A 14,568-nucleotide genomic window follows, 5' to 3' on the forward strand; every position below is an offset into this window, starting at 1 on the left:
AATGCAGAACATGCATTAGCCATGATTTCTTTGCATCTGTTTTTGTCCTTGTCCCAGTCCAAAAGCTATCTGTCCATATTAACCTCCTGAACATTATTAGAAGATGCCAAAGAGAGTTGATGGAACTGTTGTGACTTTAACAATATTAAGTGATGAGAGGAGCGCATTAAGAAAGAAGTCGATATCAGCAGTTAAGTTAGGAAAGAAGCAAGAGATTTGAAATAGGATCTTCTTTCCATTCAGGGTTTGAGACAGACTAAAATAACTCTTTCACAGGTTGTCTGGATTAACTTCCCCACCTCACTACACCCAAAGAGTTGTCTCATCCATCAGGAGTACTTATTGCAAGCACATCACCCCCAATGAATTTAGATACTAAGTGAGTCACTTATAATGTGCATCGAAGAAGAATTCTTTGCTGGGTGAGGTGTTCCAGTATAAAGCCAGAGACCACACATGTTGAGCTTTTGTGGTAGTTTAATATTTGTAATTCTGTTGAAGTGAGTTGTTTCTAATATTGGGAGGATAAAGGCTGTATGTTTCAAGTGTGCTCCAATTGCTAATGGCTATGCCAAACAAGCACCGTGAGCTGACAATTTTATAGCATTTAGTTTATTTTTCACAACACAAGACAGATTCATACTCAGGAATTTTGTCCACTAGAATTATGTTTTCTATGAGATTACTTAGTAAAAGATTTAACTAGCTTCCTGGCACATTCCAAGCAAAGATGACAAGTTTCAAACGCAGCGAACTATATCGGTTCAAGTACAAGAGCACAGACTTTGCCTGTTAAATCTGTAGCGATTACAAACAAATAATCTGATTAAACAAGACGTCTCATCGGTTTTCATTTCTGAAATGTTGACCGGATTTTTTTTATTTTTCGGAATGCTGGAATGGTTGGCAAGGCAGGTACATATGACCCATTCCCAGTAAAACCAATCTGCAGATGGGATAGTCCACTACCTGAATAGTGGAGGATGGGAGGGTGACTTGTTGATAACTGTCTGTCATGCTGCACTGTGCCTGGATACTACATGCTCCAATCGAATACAGAAACAAATGGAAAAGGAGAAAAAGTAATCCATTCAACACCTTTTGCCTGCTTTCAGCATTCAATAAAATCACAGCTCATCTGTTGATGTTTTGAATTCCACATTTCTAGCTACCTCCATAATCTTTGATTCCCTTGCCTAACAAGAATCTACTTACCTGCACCTTAAAAATATTTAATGCCCCCAAACCCCTTGCATTCTGAGGCAAAGTTCCAATATTGCAAATTCTTCTGAGAGAAAAAGTTTTTCTCATCTCTATCCTAAGAAGGATGACCCATGATTTTAAAATGCTGCCCCCTAGTTGTGGACTCACTCACAAGAGGAATTATCCTTTCCACAGCCACATTGTCAAAGTCATTCAGGACCTTCTATACTTGAATCACGCTGCCCCTCTTTTAAACTCCACTGGAAATAAGCCCAGCCTGTCCATGAGACAATCTAATCAGTCCATGTATGTATCAGTCAAGTAAACTTCTTCAGAACTGCCTCCAAGACATTTATATCCCTCCTTAAATAAGGAAGCCAAAACTATGAACAGTTGTGGTCTGTATAACTAAAGCAGAACACTCTAACCTTTATTATCAATTTCACTTTTGACAAAGTATAGAATTCCAATAACTACCTAATTATTTACTGTACCTGCATGAGAACACCTGGACCCCCACCCCACACCTCATATTTCTGCAGTTGTTTATAATTTAAGTAGTACCCTTCTTGTTCCTATCAAAGTGCATTACTTCACAATTCTCCACATTATCCTCTATATGCGAGATTTTTGTCCACTCACTCGCTCTATTTATAGAGCTCTGAAACCTCTTTGTACTTTCTTGCCTATCTATGCGCCTTCTTCAAGTTTATCAACCAGGCTTTTGTCACCAAGCATAAACATACAAATAATGATTTGGTGTTAAAGAAGTTGTGTCACTGGAATAAAGGCACATTTTGTCAAAATCTTTCTTTCCATCTTGCGCTCATCAGGAAAACAAGCTGACATTGAGAAGCAACCGCTGTTTCATGTCTGTTGCCACTCAAAGGTTTATATTTAACCAAAACACTGAAGTGAAAGAAAGAAACTGCATGAAATTAGGATGTTTGGTTTTTCTTGTTATCTTCAGTGTTCCATTTAAAATTGATCACTCAGTTATTGTTGGAAGTCTCTGTTAAATGGCTATGATCTAAGTGCCATGGGTATCATCTTGTACATATTTTATTTGACAAATCTTCATTGCATTCATGAAACACTTGACCTGCTATAACTTGTTAACAGAACCCATGCAGATAATGTCCCTGCCACTTTATTAACCAGCTGCCTCACCTCTTCTTGCACATTATGATAAAGTCCATTCTTTTCAAAGGTGAAAAGACTGAATTGAGTTTCAAATTGACTTAACTGTTAAATGAATTAGTAATGAGGCTCAGCTACAAAAATTAGACAAGTGACAGGCTAGGAAATATCTCCTTGTCACTTTGTGCGCTTGGTTCTACAGTGTGATGTAACAATGTGTGTAGAATTAGGAGATCTCATATACACTTTGTAAAATAAGCAAAAGATGTGATGATTTCTTCATGATAGCATCTCAATTATGATCAAGTCCAAACATTTCTGCAGCATCAGAATTTATTGTACACTCACTGCCTGGCAGATAAACACCAAAATCATATTCGTTTATTCACTCCTGTCAAATATATCAGTTACATAATCATCTTAACTCTGTGGAATAGGACTCAAAATATTTCTACTCCTTTATTTCTGGTGGCTTCTTCTTCAATCTCACTAAACCACTCTTATGTTTTAAAGTCACTTAGGAGTGACATTTTCTCTCTTTATGCTGATACATGAGGGATTCGGACCCTCAGTAGCAGAATTAAAACTATTCAGCAATTGCCCCAATAATTATTACAGCTATGCACTATTTATATTATCACAAGACAACAGGTAAAAGTTAGCAAAAAATGCTTCAAAAAATGACAAGTACCCCAGAAATTTCATTGCAGTAAACACATGTTCCCCAGACTGGCGAGGTCACAGCAGTATCAATGCATATTTGTAATTGGGTAATTCATACTGTATGAGACATTTTGTGAAGTGATATTATAGACATGAAAATCTTATGAAATAAAGTCATTCAATGTTAAATTTACAATTGGTTAACTGATCATCATAATAGCATCCATTTTCTCCATATGGTAGCTCCTGAACTCCTGCAGCTTTAACTTGGCGATTTTCAAAGAATTCATTATCTCAATCATCCTGTTACCAGTTAGTTGAGTATTGCTGTGTCGAAACATTCAAAACCATTATTTTTTTTTGCTTTGCAAAGGGATGGTCACCTTATTGGGATTGTATTATCGACCCCCTAACAGTCAGTGGAAAATGGAGTAACAAATTTGTAAGGAGATCTCAGCTATCTGTAAGAATAACAGGGTGGTTATGGTAGGGGATCTTAACTTTCCAAAACATAGACTGGGACTGCCATAGTGTTAAAAGTTTAGATGGAGAGGAATTTGTTAAGTGTGTACAAGAAAAATTTCTGATTCCGTATGTGGATGTACCTACGAGAGAAGTTACAAAACTTGACCTACTCTTGGGATATAAGGCAGGGCAGGTGACTGAGGTGTCTGTGGGGGAACACTTTGGGGCCAGCAACCATAGTTCTATCAGTTTTAAAATAGTGATGGAAAAGAATAGATCAGATCTAAAAGTTGAAGTTCTAAATAGGAGAAAGGCCAATATTGATGGGATTAGGCAAGAACTTTCAAAAGCTGATTGGGGGCAGATGTTCACAGGTAAAGGGATGGCTGGAAAATGGGAAGCCTTCAGAAATGAGATAACGAGAGTCCAGAAACAGCATATTCCTGTTAGGGTGAAAGGAAAGGCCGGTAAGTATAGGGAACGATGGATGACTAAAGAAATCGAGGGTTTGGTTAAGAAAAGGAAGGAAGCATATGTCAGGTACAGATAGAATAGGTCAAGTGAATCCTTAGAGTATAAAGGCAGTAGGAGTATACTTAAGAGGGAAATCAGGAGGGAAAAAAGGGGACATGAGATAGCTTTGGCAAATAGAATTAAGGAGAATCCAGAGGGCTTTTACATATATATTAAGGACAAAAGGGTAATGAGGGAGAGAATAGGGTCCCTCAAAGATCAGTAATGCAGTCTATTTGTGGTGCCACAGGAAATGGGGCAGATACTAAACGAGTATTTTGCATCAGTATTTACTGCGGAAAAGGATATGGAGGATATAGAATGTAGGGAAATAGATGGTGACTTATTGAAAAATGTCCATATTACAGAGGAGGAAGTGCTGGGTGTCTTGAAATGCATAAAAGTGGATAAATCTCCAGGGCCTGATCAGGTGTACCCTAGAACTCTGTGGGAAGTTAGGGAAGGGATTGCTGGGCCTTTTGCTGAGATATTTGTAACATTGATAGTCACAGGTGAGGTGCTGGAAAACTGGAGGTTGGCTAACGTGGTGCCACTGTTTAAGAAAAGTGGTAAGGACAAGCCAGGGAACTACAGACCAGGGAGCTTGACATCGGTGATGGGCAAGTTGTTGGAGGGAATCCTGAGGGACAGGATGTACATGTATTTGGAAAGGCAAGGACTGATTAGGGATAGTCAACATGGCTTTGTGCATGGGAAATCATGTCTCACAAACTCGATTGAATTTTTTGAAGAAATAACAAAGAGGATTGATGAGGGCAGAGCAGTAGACATGAGCTATATGGACTTCAGTAAGGCATTCGACAAGATTTCCCATAGGAGACTGGTTAGCAAGGTTAGATCTCATGAATAAGGAAAAACTAGCCATTGGATACAGAACTGGCTCAAAGGTAGAAGACAGAGGGTGATGGTTGTTTTTCAGACTGGAGGCATGTAGCTGGTGAAGTGCTACAAGGATCAATGCTGGGTCCACTACTTTTCATCATTTATATAAATGATTTGGATGGCAGAATAAGAGGTATAGTTAGTAAGTTTGCAGATAACACCAAAATTGGAGGTGTCCTGGACAGCGAAGAAAGTTACCCCGGATTACAACGGGATCTTGATCAGATGGGCCAATGGGCTGAGAAGTGGCAGATGGAGTTTAATATTGATGAATGCTTTCCCAAAATGCAGCACCTTGTAAATCTTAGCAGGACTTATACACTTAATGGTAAGGTGGTGGGGAGTGTTGCTGAACAAAGACACCTTGGAGTACAGGTTCATGTCACCTTGAAAATAGAGTCGCAGGTAGATAGGAAAATGAAGAAGGCATTTAGTATGCTTTCCTTTATTGGTCAGAATAGAGTACAGGAGTTGGGAGGTCTTGTTGTGGCTGTACAGGACATTGGAGAGGTCACCTTTGGAATATTGCGTGCAATTCTAGTCTCCTTCCTATTGGAAGGATGTTGTGAAACTTGAAAGGGTTCAGAAAATACTTACAAGGATGTTGCCAGAGTTGGAGGATTTGAGCTATAGGGAGAGGTTGATTAGGCTGCGACTGTTTTCCCTGGGGCATCGTAGGCTGAGGAATGACGTTATAGAGGTTTATAAAATTATGAGGAGCATGGATAGGGTAAATAGACAAGGTATTTTCCCTGGGGTGGGGGAGTCCAGAATTAGAGGGCATAGGTTTGGGGTGAGAGGGGAAAGATATAAAAGAGACCTAAGGGGCAACCTTTTCACACAGAGGGTGGTACATGTATGGCATGAGCTGCCAGAGGAAGTGGTGGAGGCTGGTACAATTGCAACATTTAAAAGGTGTCTTGGTGAGTACATGAATAGGAAGGGTTTGGAGGGATATGTGCTAAGTGCTGGCAGGTGGGACTAGATTGGGTTGGGATATCTGGTCAGCATGGACAAGTTGGACCGAAGGGTCTGTTTCCATGCTCTACATCTCTGACTGTATGATTCTAAGACTCTATGACTCTGACTCTGTAACCTCTCATTTCTCTTAAACTCTTTTCACATTTTCCCATCCCTTTCCACCATTTACACAACCTTTTAATACTTTGAAGTCTACCACCCCACTTTACAGCTCCCATCAGCACTTTATAGACCCCTCCTCATTTGTCAATTCTCAGACCATCATTGAAGACCCTCCCTCAATTTTGAGCCCCTTCATCCACTTTGCAAACCCTTACATCTCCTTTTGAAGTCTTGCCTCCAACTCCACCCATCCATCCCCCACCACCCAGGCCCCCACTGACAATATTCTCACTCTCCCGAATTTGCAGCCTGATCCAGCACCTGGGTCCATTTGCCTCATGACTGTGGTTGTTCTCTCTAGGACAACCCAAATGTGGATGTAACTATAGAAGAGAGACAGACAGTAAGGCCACCACCCCACTTCACGGCTGGATTGGAATATCCTGTTTCCATACTGTAAGGAATCTAATATCTAATATCGTCAATGTAAATCCCTTATTCTAATAGGGACTCAGGAGCAGCCCAATGACTTGTCCAGTCCATCTCCCCATTGTTTCAGACGAGGGTTTTGGGAGTGGAGGCTGAAGTACAACCAGAAATTAGAAAGTAACGTCTTCAAATAATGATAAAAAGGAGGTTCTAGACTGATCGAATCCATTTTTATTTGGAACACAGGCATGAAAAGGCCATTAAAATGATTGTAAGGCAGTCAGAGTGTCTGCAAACCATTTTGACTGTCTATTGCTCTGTGGTTGTATTGAATGGTTTTTCCGTTTTTGGGTTGAATTTGTCAGTTCTATTTCCAACGGATTAGGACTTGAGTACAGAAATCAACTTCTATATACGTGAGAGTTTAGCAGCCTGAAGTGATGACAGTGAATGTGATGCTCTCTTGTATATCTCTGAGAGTTCCATTTATAAATAGTTCATTTTCTTCAATAGGCTATACAGAAGTAGTGGTTAATACTTTAATGTACTAAAGCAGAATGCCAATATGATTAGCAGATAGTTATTGTTTGAATCATAAGGGATTTTAAATGCAGACCAAATTTTATAATTGCATGTCATGAATTGATGCCTACATTATGATATGAGGCAGTTCTGTATGTAATATTAAAATTTTCTCACGAACTAACAGTGTGATTATGTCAGTGCAACAACTGCAGTGCCTTAATGAGGCTGCAGAGATAATCCCATGCTGGGCAAAATGCTGAAATATCGAATCAATTAATTGCTTTGATGAGTGAACTTGACTTCTGTATTTCTTCAAAAGTCAGATTGTTGATTCTACACAGCTTTGTAAATCAGTAATAATCAACATAATTCAAACAAATACCACTAATTATCTGTCTCTGCACATAAATGCATTAAATCACACCTCATTTTAATCTATATTTACAATAGTTTCCATTCCTATGGTGTCTGACTTTAAAGATAGTCATGTCCAGAAGTACAAAGGTCATTTGCTCACAGAATCAACCCAGTTTTGTGAATTGTTCAAGAATCTTTTTAAATTTAGGGTGTAGGTTTGCTCGCTGAGCTGTAGGTTTGATATCCAGACGTTTCATTACCTGGCTCGGTAACATCATCAGTGGCGACCTCCAAGTGAAGCGAAGCTGTTGTCTCCTGCTTTCTATTTATGTGTTTGTCCTGGATGGGGTTCCTGGGGTTTGTGGTGATGTCATTTCCTGTTTGTTTTCAGAGGGGTTGATAGATGGTATCTAGATCTATGTGTTTGTTTATGGCATTGTGGTTGGAGTGCCAGGCCTCTAGGAATTCTCTGGCATGTCTTTGCTTAGAGAATTCCTAGAGGCCTGGCACTCCAACCACAACACCATAAACAAACACAAAGATCTAGACGCCATCTATCAATCCCTCAGAAAACAACAGGAAATGACATCCCCACAAACTCCAGGAACCCCATCCAGGACAAACACATAAATAGAAAGCAGGAGACAACAACTTCGCTTCACTTGGAGGTCGCCACTGATGATGTTACCTAGCCAGGTAATGAAACGTCTGGATATCAAACCTACAGCTCAGCGAGCAAACCTACACCATAAACCTCAACCTGAGCTACAAACCTTCTACCAGAGCCAGAATAATCTTAAAACAAAAGTGAAATAATTTTTCTTTAATGTTTAGTTATCTTTATGAGATTATAATCTCTTTCAGATACAAAATAAATATATGTTGTATTGGAGAATAGGAACAGAATTAAGCTGTCCTTGTCACTACTCTGGAAATATATAATCTATTTAGCATGATATCTGCACCTAACTGCATAAACACATAGTTAAAATGTTTAATTATATGATGCTAAGATAGTGTGACACCTGTATTCTAGTCTGTACAGACTTTGAATATTGCTGGAAAGGAAGATATATTCTAGAATTTAAATTTTAAATTAGGCAAATTTTCTGAGATTGCTCAGGGTATTACTGCTAACTATCAATTAACATTAACTGGTGCATTTTCTACAGCAATGCCTCGACCAATCAGGGGCTACTTACCAACTAATCAACACTCTCCTTTCATCTGTTGGTTTGCCCCTTGAATTGGTATTCTTGCAAACTGTCCAGATGAGCATGAGATAAAAAGTTATGACAATATGTGCCTTTTTGTTTTAGTAATAGTCAAACCATTTTAAAATAATCTTGGTTCTCCTTAAATTGAGTAAATGGTTAATCAGTAAGTTGATAGCAAACAGAACATACAAGAAGAAAATCGGCTTCCACCTTTCATTGCTGAAACGTCAATATTCATCTCCACTCTATCTTAACATTAACTGTCACCCTCTATATTTATGGAACAAAGAATCACTTCAGTTCCTTGTGAATGTATTGTTGCTTTATTCAATTACAATGGGCGTGAAATCCTCTGACACTGGAGCCTCCTCCTGGTATCATACTCTTCAGAAGATATTGAAAACCATGGTTTTCCATTGGATTGGTTCATCATGTGCTTGGCAAAATGGTTCTCCATTGCCCTCTGCAGTATGGCTGAGCAGGAATCTCCCCCACTCTGACATCGGGCTACATTATCCTACCTCTAGTGGGATTATAACCATCCTTTTTTTAACATTATGAATGGATCCTCCCATGGCAATGAAATGCTCAAGTGGGGCTTAAACCTAGAGCTGTTGGCTGAGAGGCAACAACACCACCACTGTGCTAGAACACTTCCTGCATTTAAATCAGCCAAGTAGAAATGAGAACTGAATTTCTTATGAATACAGAAACTAACTTAAAGCTAGAAGTGAGAGAAAGTAATGAGATGGTAGTCCACAGCTCTTGAAACAGATGTTGAAAATTGAAACAAATGAATAAAGTCCCCAATCATTATTCAAACCCCAGGTTATTACTGTGAGATGCCTTTGTAGAAATTGTTCAGAAAAAAATTTGAAAAGATGTTTGGAGAGAAAAAAATGAAAACCAGACTAAACATTTCTCCCTGGTTAAAATTTAAATTAAACTTAAATTGGAGAACAAAAGGATATATCATAAGTGTGTCATGTTTTTATGAACACATAAATAAAGTAAAATTAAATCTCAAGGTCCAACGATGACCCTAACATTATTTTTTTTTAAATCGCATTAGTCAAGTTGTTGGATAGTAAATTCCATAAATTAATTAATCCAGTTCTGAAATAATTGCTCCTTACATTCTAATTACATTGAACAGTCTTTCATTTGTAGTCATGTTTGATGAAATGTTTAAATTTGACCCAAGCAATATATCCACATCCATCTCACCAATCCGTTGCTAAGGACACTAAGAATGAGCATTCAATGTGACTGCTCTTCCAAGCTGCAGAACGGATGTCTGTCACCTCAACAGGGGAATTATAAATATTAATTCAATATTAACTCACTACAGCTTACTGAGTACAGGAAATATTATGTTTACTATTGTCTTCCACAGTGTACCTTAACCTCAATCTCAGACCTCGAGTTTTACATTTCCTACAGTGGGCACAGTCCTGAGCTTTTTGTGCAGTCACTGGTGGGGATTCACTTCTGTTGGAGTTGAACTGAGACTATGTCACACTCATCTGGCTTGAAATCCATAAGAAATGACCAGCAATAAAAGATTCGTCACAAAATTGAGTCTGAGATCTTGAAGCTCATTAGCCTTAAAACTCAATTGCTTATGTTACTATTTTAATTCTAACTCCTTGAATCAACAATGGAGTCAAGTTTTATAGGGTTGATGGGTACAGGGCAGACAGAAAAATAGAGCCGAGACCATGGTTCACCTCAATCAGGACCTCATCAAATGGCAGAGCTGGTGTGAGGGGCTGAATGGCTTACTTTTCTAATTTACATTCCTCTATGTACATATGGTTTAGATGGAGCTTTTCTGCAGCAACTTGAATAATTGAGTTATATTTCCTTCCAAATAGGAATATTTTGTAATGGAAGCTTTGACCAATTTGTCTGCTGGCCAGAATCGCTCCCAGGAAATGTATCAGAACCCTGCCCCTGGTATCTCCCTTGGATTAAACCAGGTAAGCTTCAAATAATTTCTCTTTAATTTCTACAAATTTCATACCCTTGAACCAGCATCTGAGAAGAGGAAATATCTCTGACTTTTATTCCCTTTTGTTTCCCACTGAACTCTCTGCCAATTGTAGGCAATGTATCTTGAGACAACAAACTGTTGTTCTTTATCAGTCAGGCACGATTCACAAAGCAACTTGCTGACAACAGTGTATTTAATTTTCTCCTCTCTCTGAGTAAGAGAGCCATGACCTGCCTTTAAACTTATCCCTAGAAATGCTCCATAAATCACGTCTTCAACAGAAGATATAATTCACATTCCCCATCTTATCCCTGCTCCCAGTAGAGTATAAATTGCTGTTCTCTTTGAGATTTGGTGGTTCTTTGTTCATAGAATCTCTACAGTGGGGAAAAAGGCCATTTGGCCCAACAAGTACACACTGACCCTCTGAAGAGTAACCCACCCAGACCCATTCTTCTACCCTGTTATTTTACATTTACCCCTTACTAATGCACCCAGCCTACACATCCCTGAACACGATGGGCATTTAGCATTTTTAGACTGTAGGAGGAAACCAGAGCACCCAGAGGAAACCCATGCAGATACAGGGAGAATATGCAAACTCCACACAGACAGTCACTCAAAGCTGGAATTGAACCCAGGCCCCTGGCAATGTGACGCAACAGTGTTATCCATTGAGCCACCATGCAGGTCTGACAATTCTGTCCAAATTAATGCAAGATGAAAATATACAAAACCTAGAGGGAACAGGATTAAGCCACTGAGTGCTTTGAGCTTGTTTGCCATTCAATAAAGTCACAGCTGCTCTGGCTCTAACCTCAACTCCACATTTCTGAATACCTCTGATAACTTTTCATTTTCTTGGTCCAATAACATGTCTACGTACAGCAAGAATCAGATTAAGCTGAAACTTCTGCAGAAATGCTCCAAAATTCGATATCCGTGAACTGACTGCTTTTATGAGATTGACTGATTGTAGAATTGATTACAATGAAAGGCAGCTATAAAACTTGTCTGTGCGCACTGGTGTAAACTGTACTCATACTGAGCATGGCTTAGCAAGAGGTAAGGCAACCACAGATTTCTCCATCAGTCATGCTGTGTCCCACTTCTCAGTGCCTGCCCACTATTCCTTGCAACTCAGATTTACATTCACTATCTGAAGTACCAGCAGATCAGGAAATGTTCTGGCTCCACATATGCGACAGTATCCCAGCATCTCAAATTTTCTTTCCAGAGGTCAATTGTTTGCATAGGTCAAGCTCATCCTTCTTAAACAGAGTTAAGGCTCTGTTTCTGACACTCTTCAGTGATCCTGAACTTCGAGTCCAGCTTTTCAAAGACAGTAAAGAAGATTAAACATCCAGCCTTTGCCCCTCAAGCAGGAGATGGCCTAGTGGTATTTTCACTAGACTATTAATCCAGAGTCCCAGTTAATGTTTGGGGGACCTGGGTTCGGATCCCACCATGGCAGATGGTGGAATTTTACTTCAATTGTAATTTGGAAATAGAGTCTAATGATGACCATGAAACCATTGTCAATTGTCAGGAAAACACATCTGATTCACTCATGTCCTTTAGGGAAGGAAGTCTGCCATTGTTTCCTGGTCTGGCCTACGTGTGACTGCAGACCCACATGTGATTGACTCTTAACTGCCCCCTGGGAAGTCAGGAATGGACAATAAATGCTGGCCTAGCCAGTTATTCACCCACAGGATGTGGGCATCAAAGGTGTCCTCACCCTCCCTGAAGTCCCAATGTGCCTAACCCAAAATCATGCCATCTCTGAGCATCTCCCCCTACCACCTCCCACACTTACACCAAAGGACCCTTGTATCCTCATTGCCACCCTCTGGTTCTTTATCCATTCCAGTGCAGCCTCGTACTCTCCATGTCAACCTGTGATCTTCCCCCTTAACCTCCATTGCCAACTTACACCACTTCACTCAACCATCAATGATCCTTTGGACCCTTCATCCCCTACCAATGCCCATGGCCCCTCATGCACTCCTCACCAATCTACCCAATTCTATGGCCCTTTATAGTGCCATCCAAACTAAGGGCTAACACGTGCACCCTACCCAACATTTCCCCACATTTAAGACTTTATAAGGACTCCGAGCTTTCAAACAAACTGTGAACTGATCGACATCCCAATATAGTAATATTAAGTCAAGAAATTACCAATCCATTAATGATTATGGCATTCGGCCACAGACAGAGAGAACTAGCAAGCTGATTTTTCTTTTAAACAATAAGGAGCTTTCTCAACAATTAAAAGGCCATAATATTTAATAAAGGTCCCATAAAATCTTGATCGTTTCAGTGAGTGTAGCTTCTTTTTATGCACATTCAGGCCTATGTTGAACTAACTCAAAGGCATTTGATTTTTCCTTGAGGGTAACTTATATTTCCCATAGGTAACTTTAACATCTTCCAAATGTATCCCTTATTCAAAATAATATCCTAAAAGGGAAAAGCCAAGCACCCTCTGGGTTAGTTTAACATTAACGTGCATAAAAAGTGGATTAACTCATTGAAACAGTCAAGCTTCCAAGACTAATGTCAAGTTGTCAAGTTATTTAAATCTTTTGGTCTTTCAATTTTTGAGTAACCTTCTCAAGTTTAAAAAAGAAATCAGTGCATGCTATTTTACTCTACCTATCAAGTAATCATGAGTAAAGTCATGACCTAACACAGTGTGGTGCCTGTCAATTCAGAATTTCCAACTGGTTCTAATGCATTTAAAGTGGGGAAATGAATACAAATGCTTATTTTATAAGGAATAAAGTAGTTGAGGAAAAAAATTTAGTGAAGGGATTTTTATGAATGATCATTCATTTGAAACAGTTCATAAATCAATATACACTTAGAGCTTTGTCTTATTTCATCTCTGCATTGGTCCTAAGGTCTACCATGGAGGATACAGGGTGAGTTGGAATGGTGGGTATAAGGGCATAATGTGGTTGGAGGGGTGCACAAGTTAACATAAATTGGCATGATGCCATAAAGAGCCATTGGTTTAGATAGACGAGCATAGCTCAACAGAGCTCTGCAATTCATGTGAAAAGTTTAAACCCATGTACCATTTTCAGGACATTCCCCTAGTGAAAACTGGATCTGACTGACTTGATTTTAGCATGTGCAGTTTCCTCCATGAACCATAGATCTGCAAAGTACACACCACCCTCCTTCACCCCCATTGCAAACTATATGTGCCAGTTTCAGGTGTAAGACTTCTGGCATTGAAATACAATGCTATTTTCACTAAAGCCAGAGACCCTCTCCATCTTTGCCATCTCCAGACCACAGCAAGGGGAAGTTTTGCTTGCAGCAAATGTTCTTTGTTTGTAATAGGTACCAAACATCTGAGCAAATGCAGATGTACATCGAGTGCAAGACATTTGGTCAGTGGGGTGTTAGGTGAATGGGAAAGAAGCCATTTCTTTGTTTGTGGTCAGAGAAGGCCTGACCTACTCCCTGCTCCTATGTTCCATGGATATGTAAAATTGACAGACAGGAACGGAGTAGTCGGTACATCAAGTCTGCTTCCCTCTGCATGATTACCGCAGCAGTAGACTGGATACATCCCAACATCTAGCCTCCACCAACCCTTCTCTCATAGCCAAGTAATATCCTGGAAAATCAAGGATAAATTCCCTGAAAATATGCTGTAGAAATTTTTGCATCCTTTAGCAAGGAACACTCCTCCGAGGAGTTGGGTCTTCTTTAAAATCTTCATACTGTAATGCCATCTGTTTATCTATCATAGAATCCCTATAGTGTGAAAGCAAGCCATTTAACCATCAAGTCCAAGCTTAATCCCCACAGAGCATCCCACCCTGAACCACACCTCCCCACCCACCCCCAACCTCTGTCCTTGTAACCCTGCATTTCCCACGGCTAATGCACCTAGCCTACACATCCCTGGACACTATTGGCAATTTAGCATGGCCAATCCACCTAATTTGCACATCTTTGGATTGTGGGAGGAATCCAGAGCACCCGAAGGAAACACATGCAGAGAATATACAAATTCCACAGAGAGAGTCGCCTGAGGTTGGAATTGATCCC

At 39.7% G+C, this 14,568-nt stretch overlaps 1 protein-coding gene across 1 annotated transcript in view; it reads left to right on the top strand.

The window, feature by feature from the left end:
* glp2r (glucagon-like peptide 2 receptor) overlaps positions 1-14,568 on the top strand; it is a 65,074-nt gene that overhangs the window by 14,149 nt on the left and 36,357 nt on the right. The window contains exon 3 of the mRNA XM_072558256.1: positions 10,376-10,480. Within this exon, the coding sequence (XP_072414357.1) occupies positions 10,376-10,480 (105 nt within the window). The remainder of the gene's footprint in view (positions 1-10,375; positions 10,481-14,568) is intronic.

Source organism: Chiloscyllium punctatum, chromosome 39, assembly GCF_047496795.1.
Source record: "Chiloscyllium punctatum isolate Juve2018m chromosome 39, sChiPun1.3, whole genome shotgun sequence".
Taxonomy (NCBI): domain Eukaryota; kingdom Metazoa; phylum Chordata; class Chondrichthyes; order Orectolobiformes; family Hemiscylliidae; genus Chiloscyllium; species Chiloscyllium punctatum.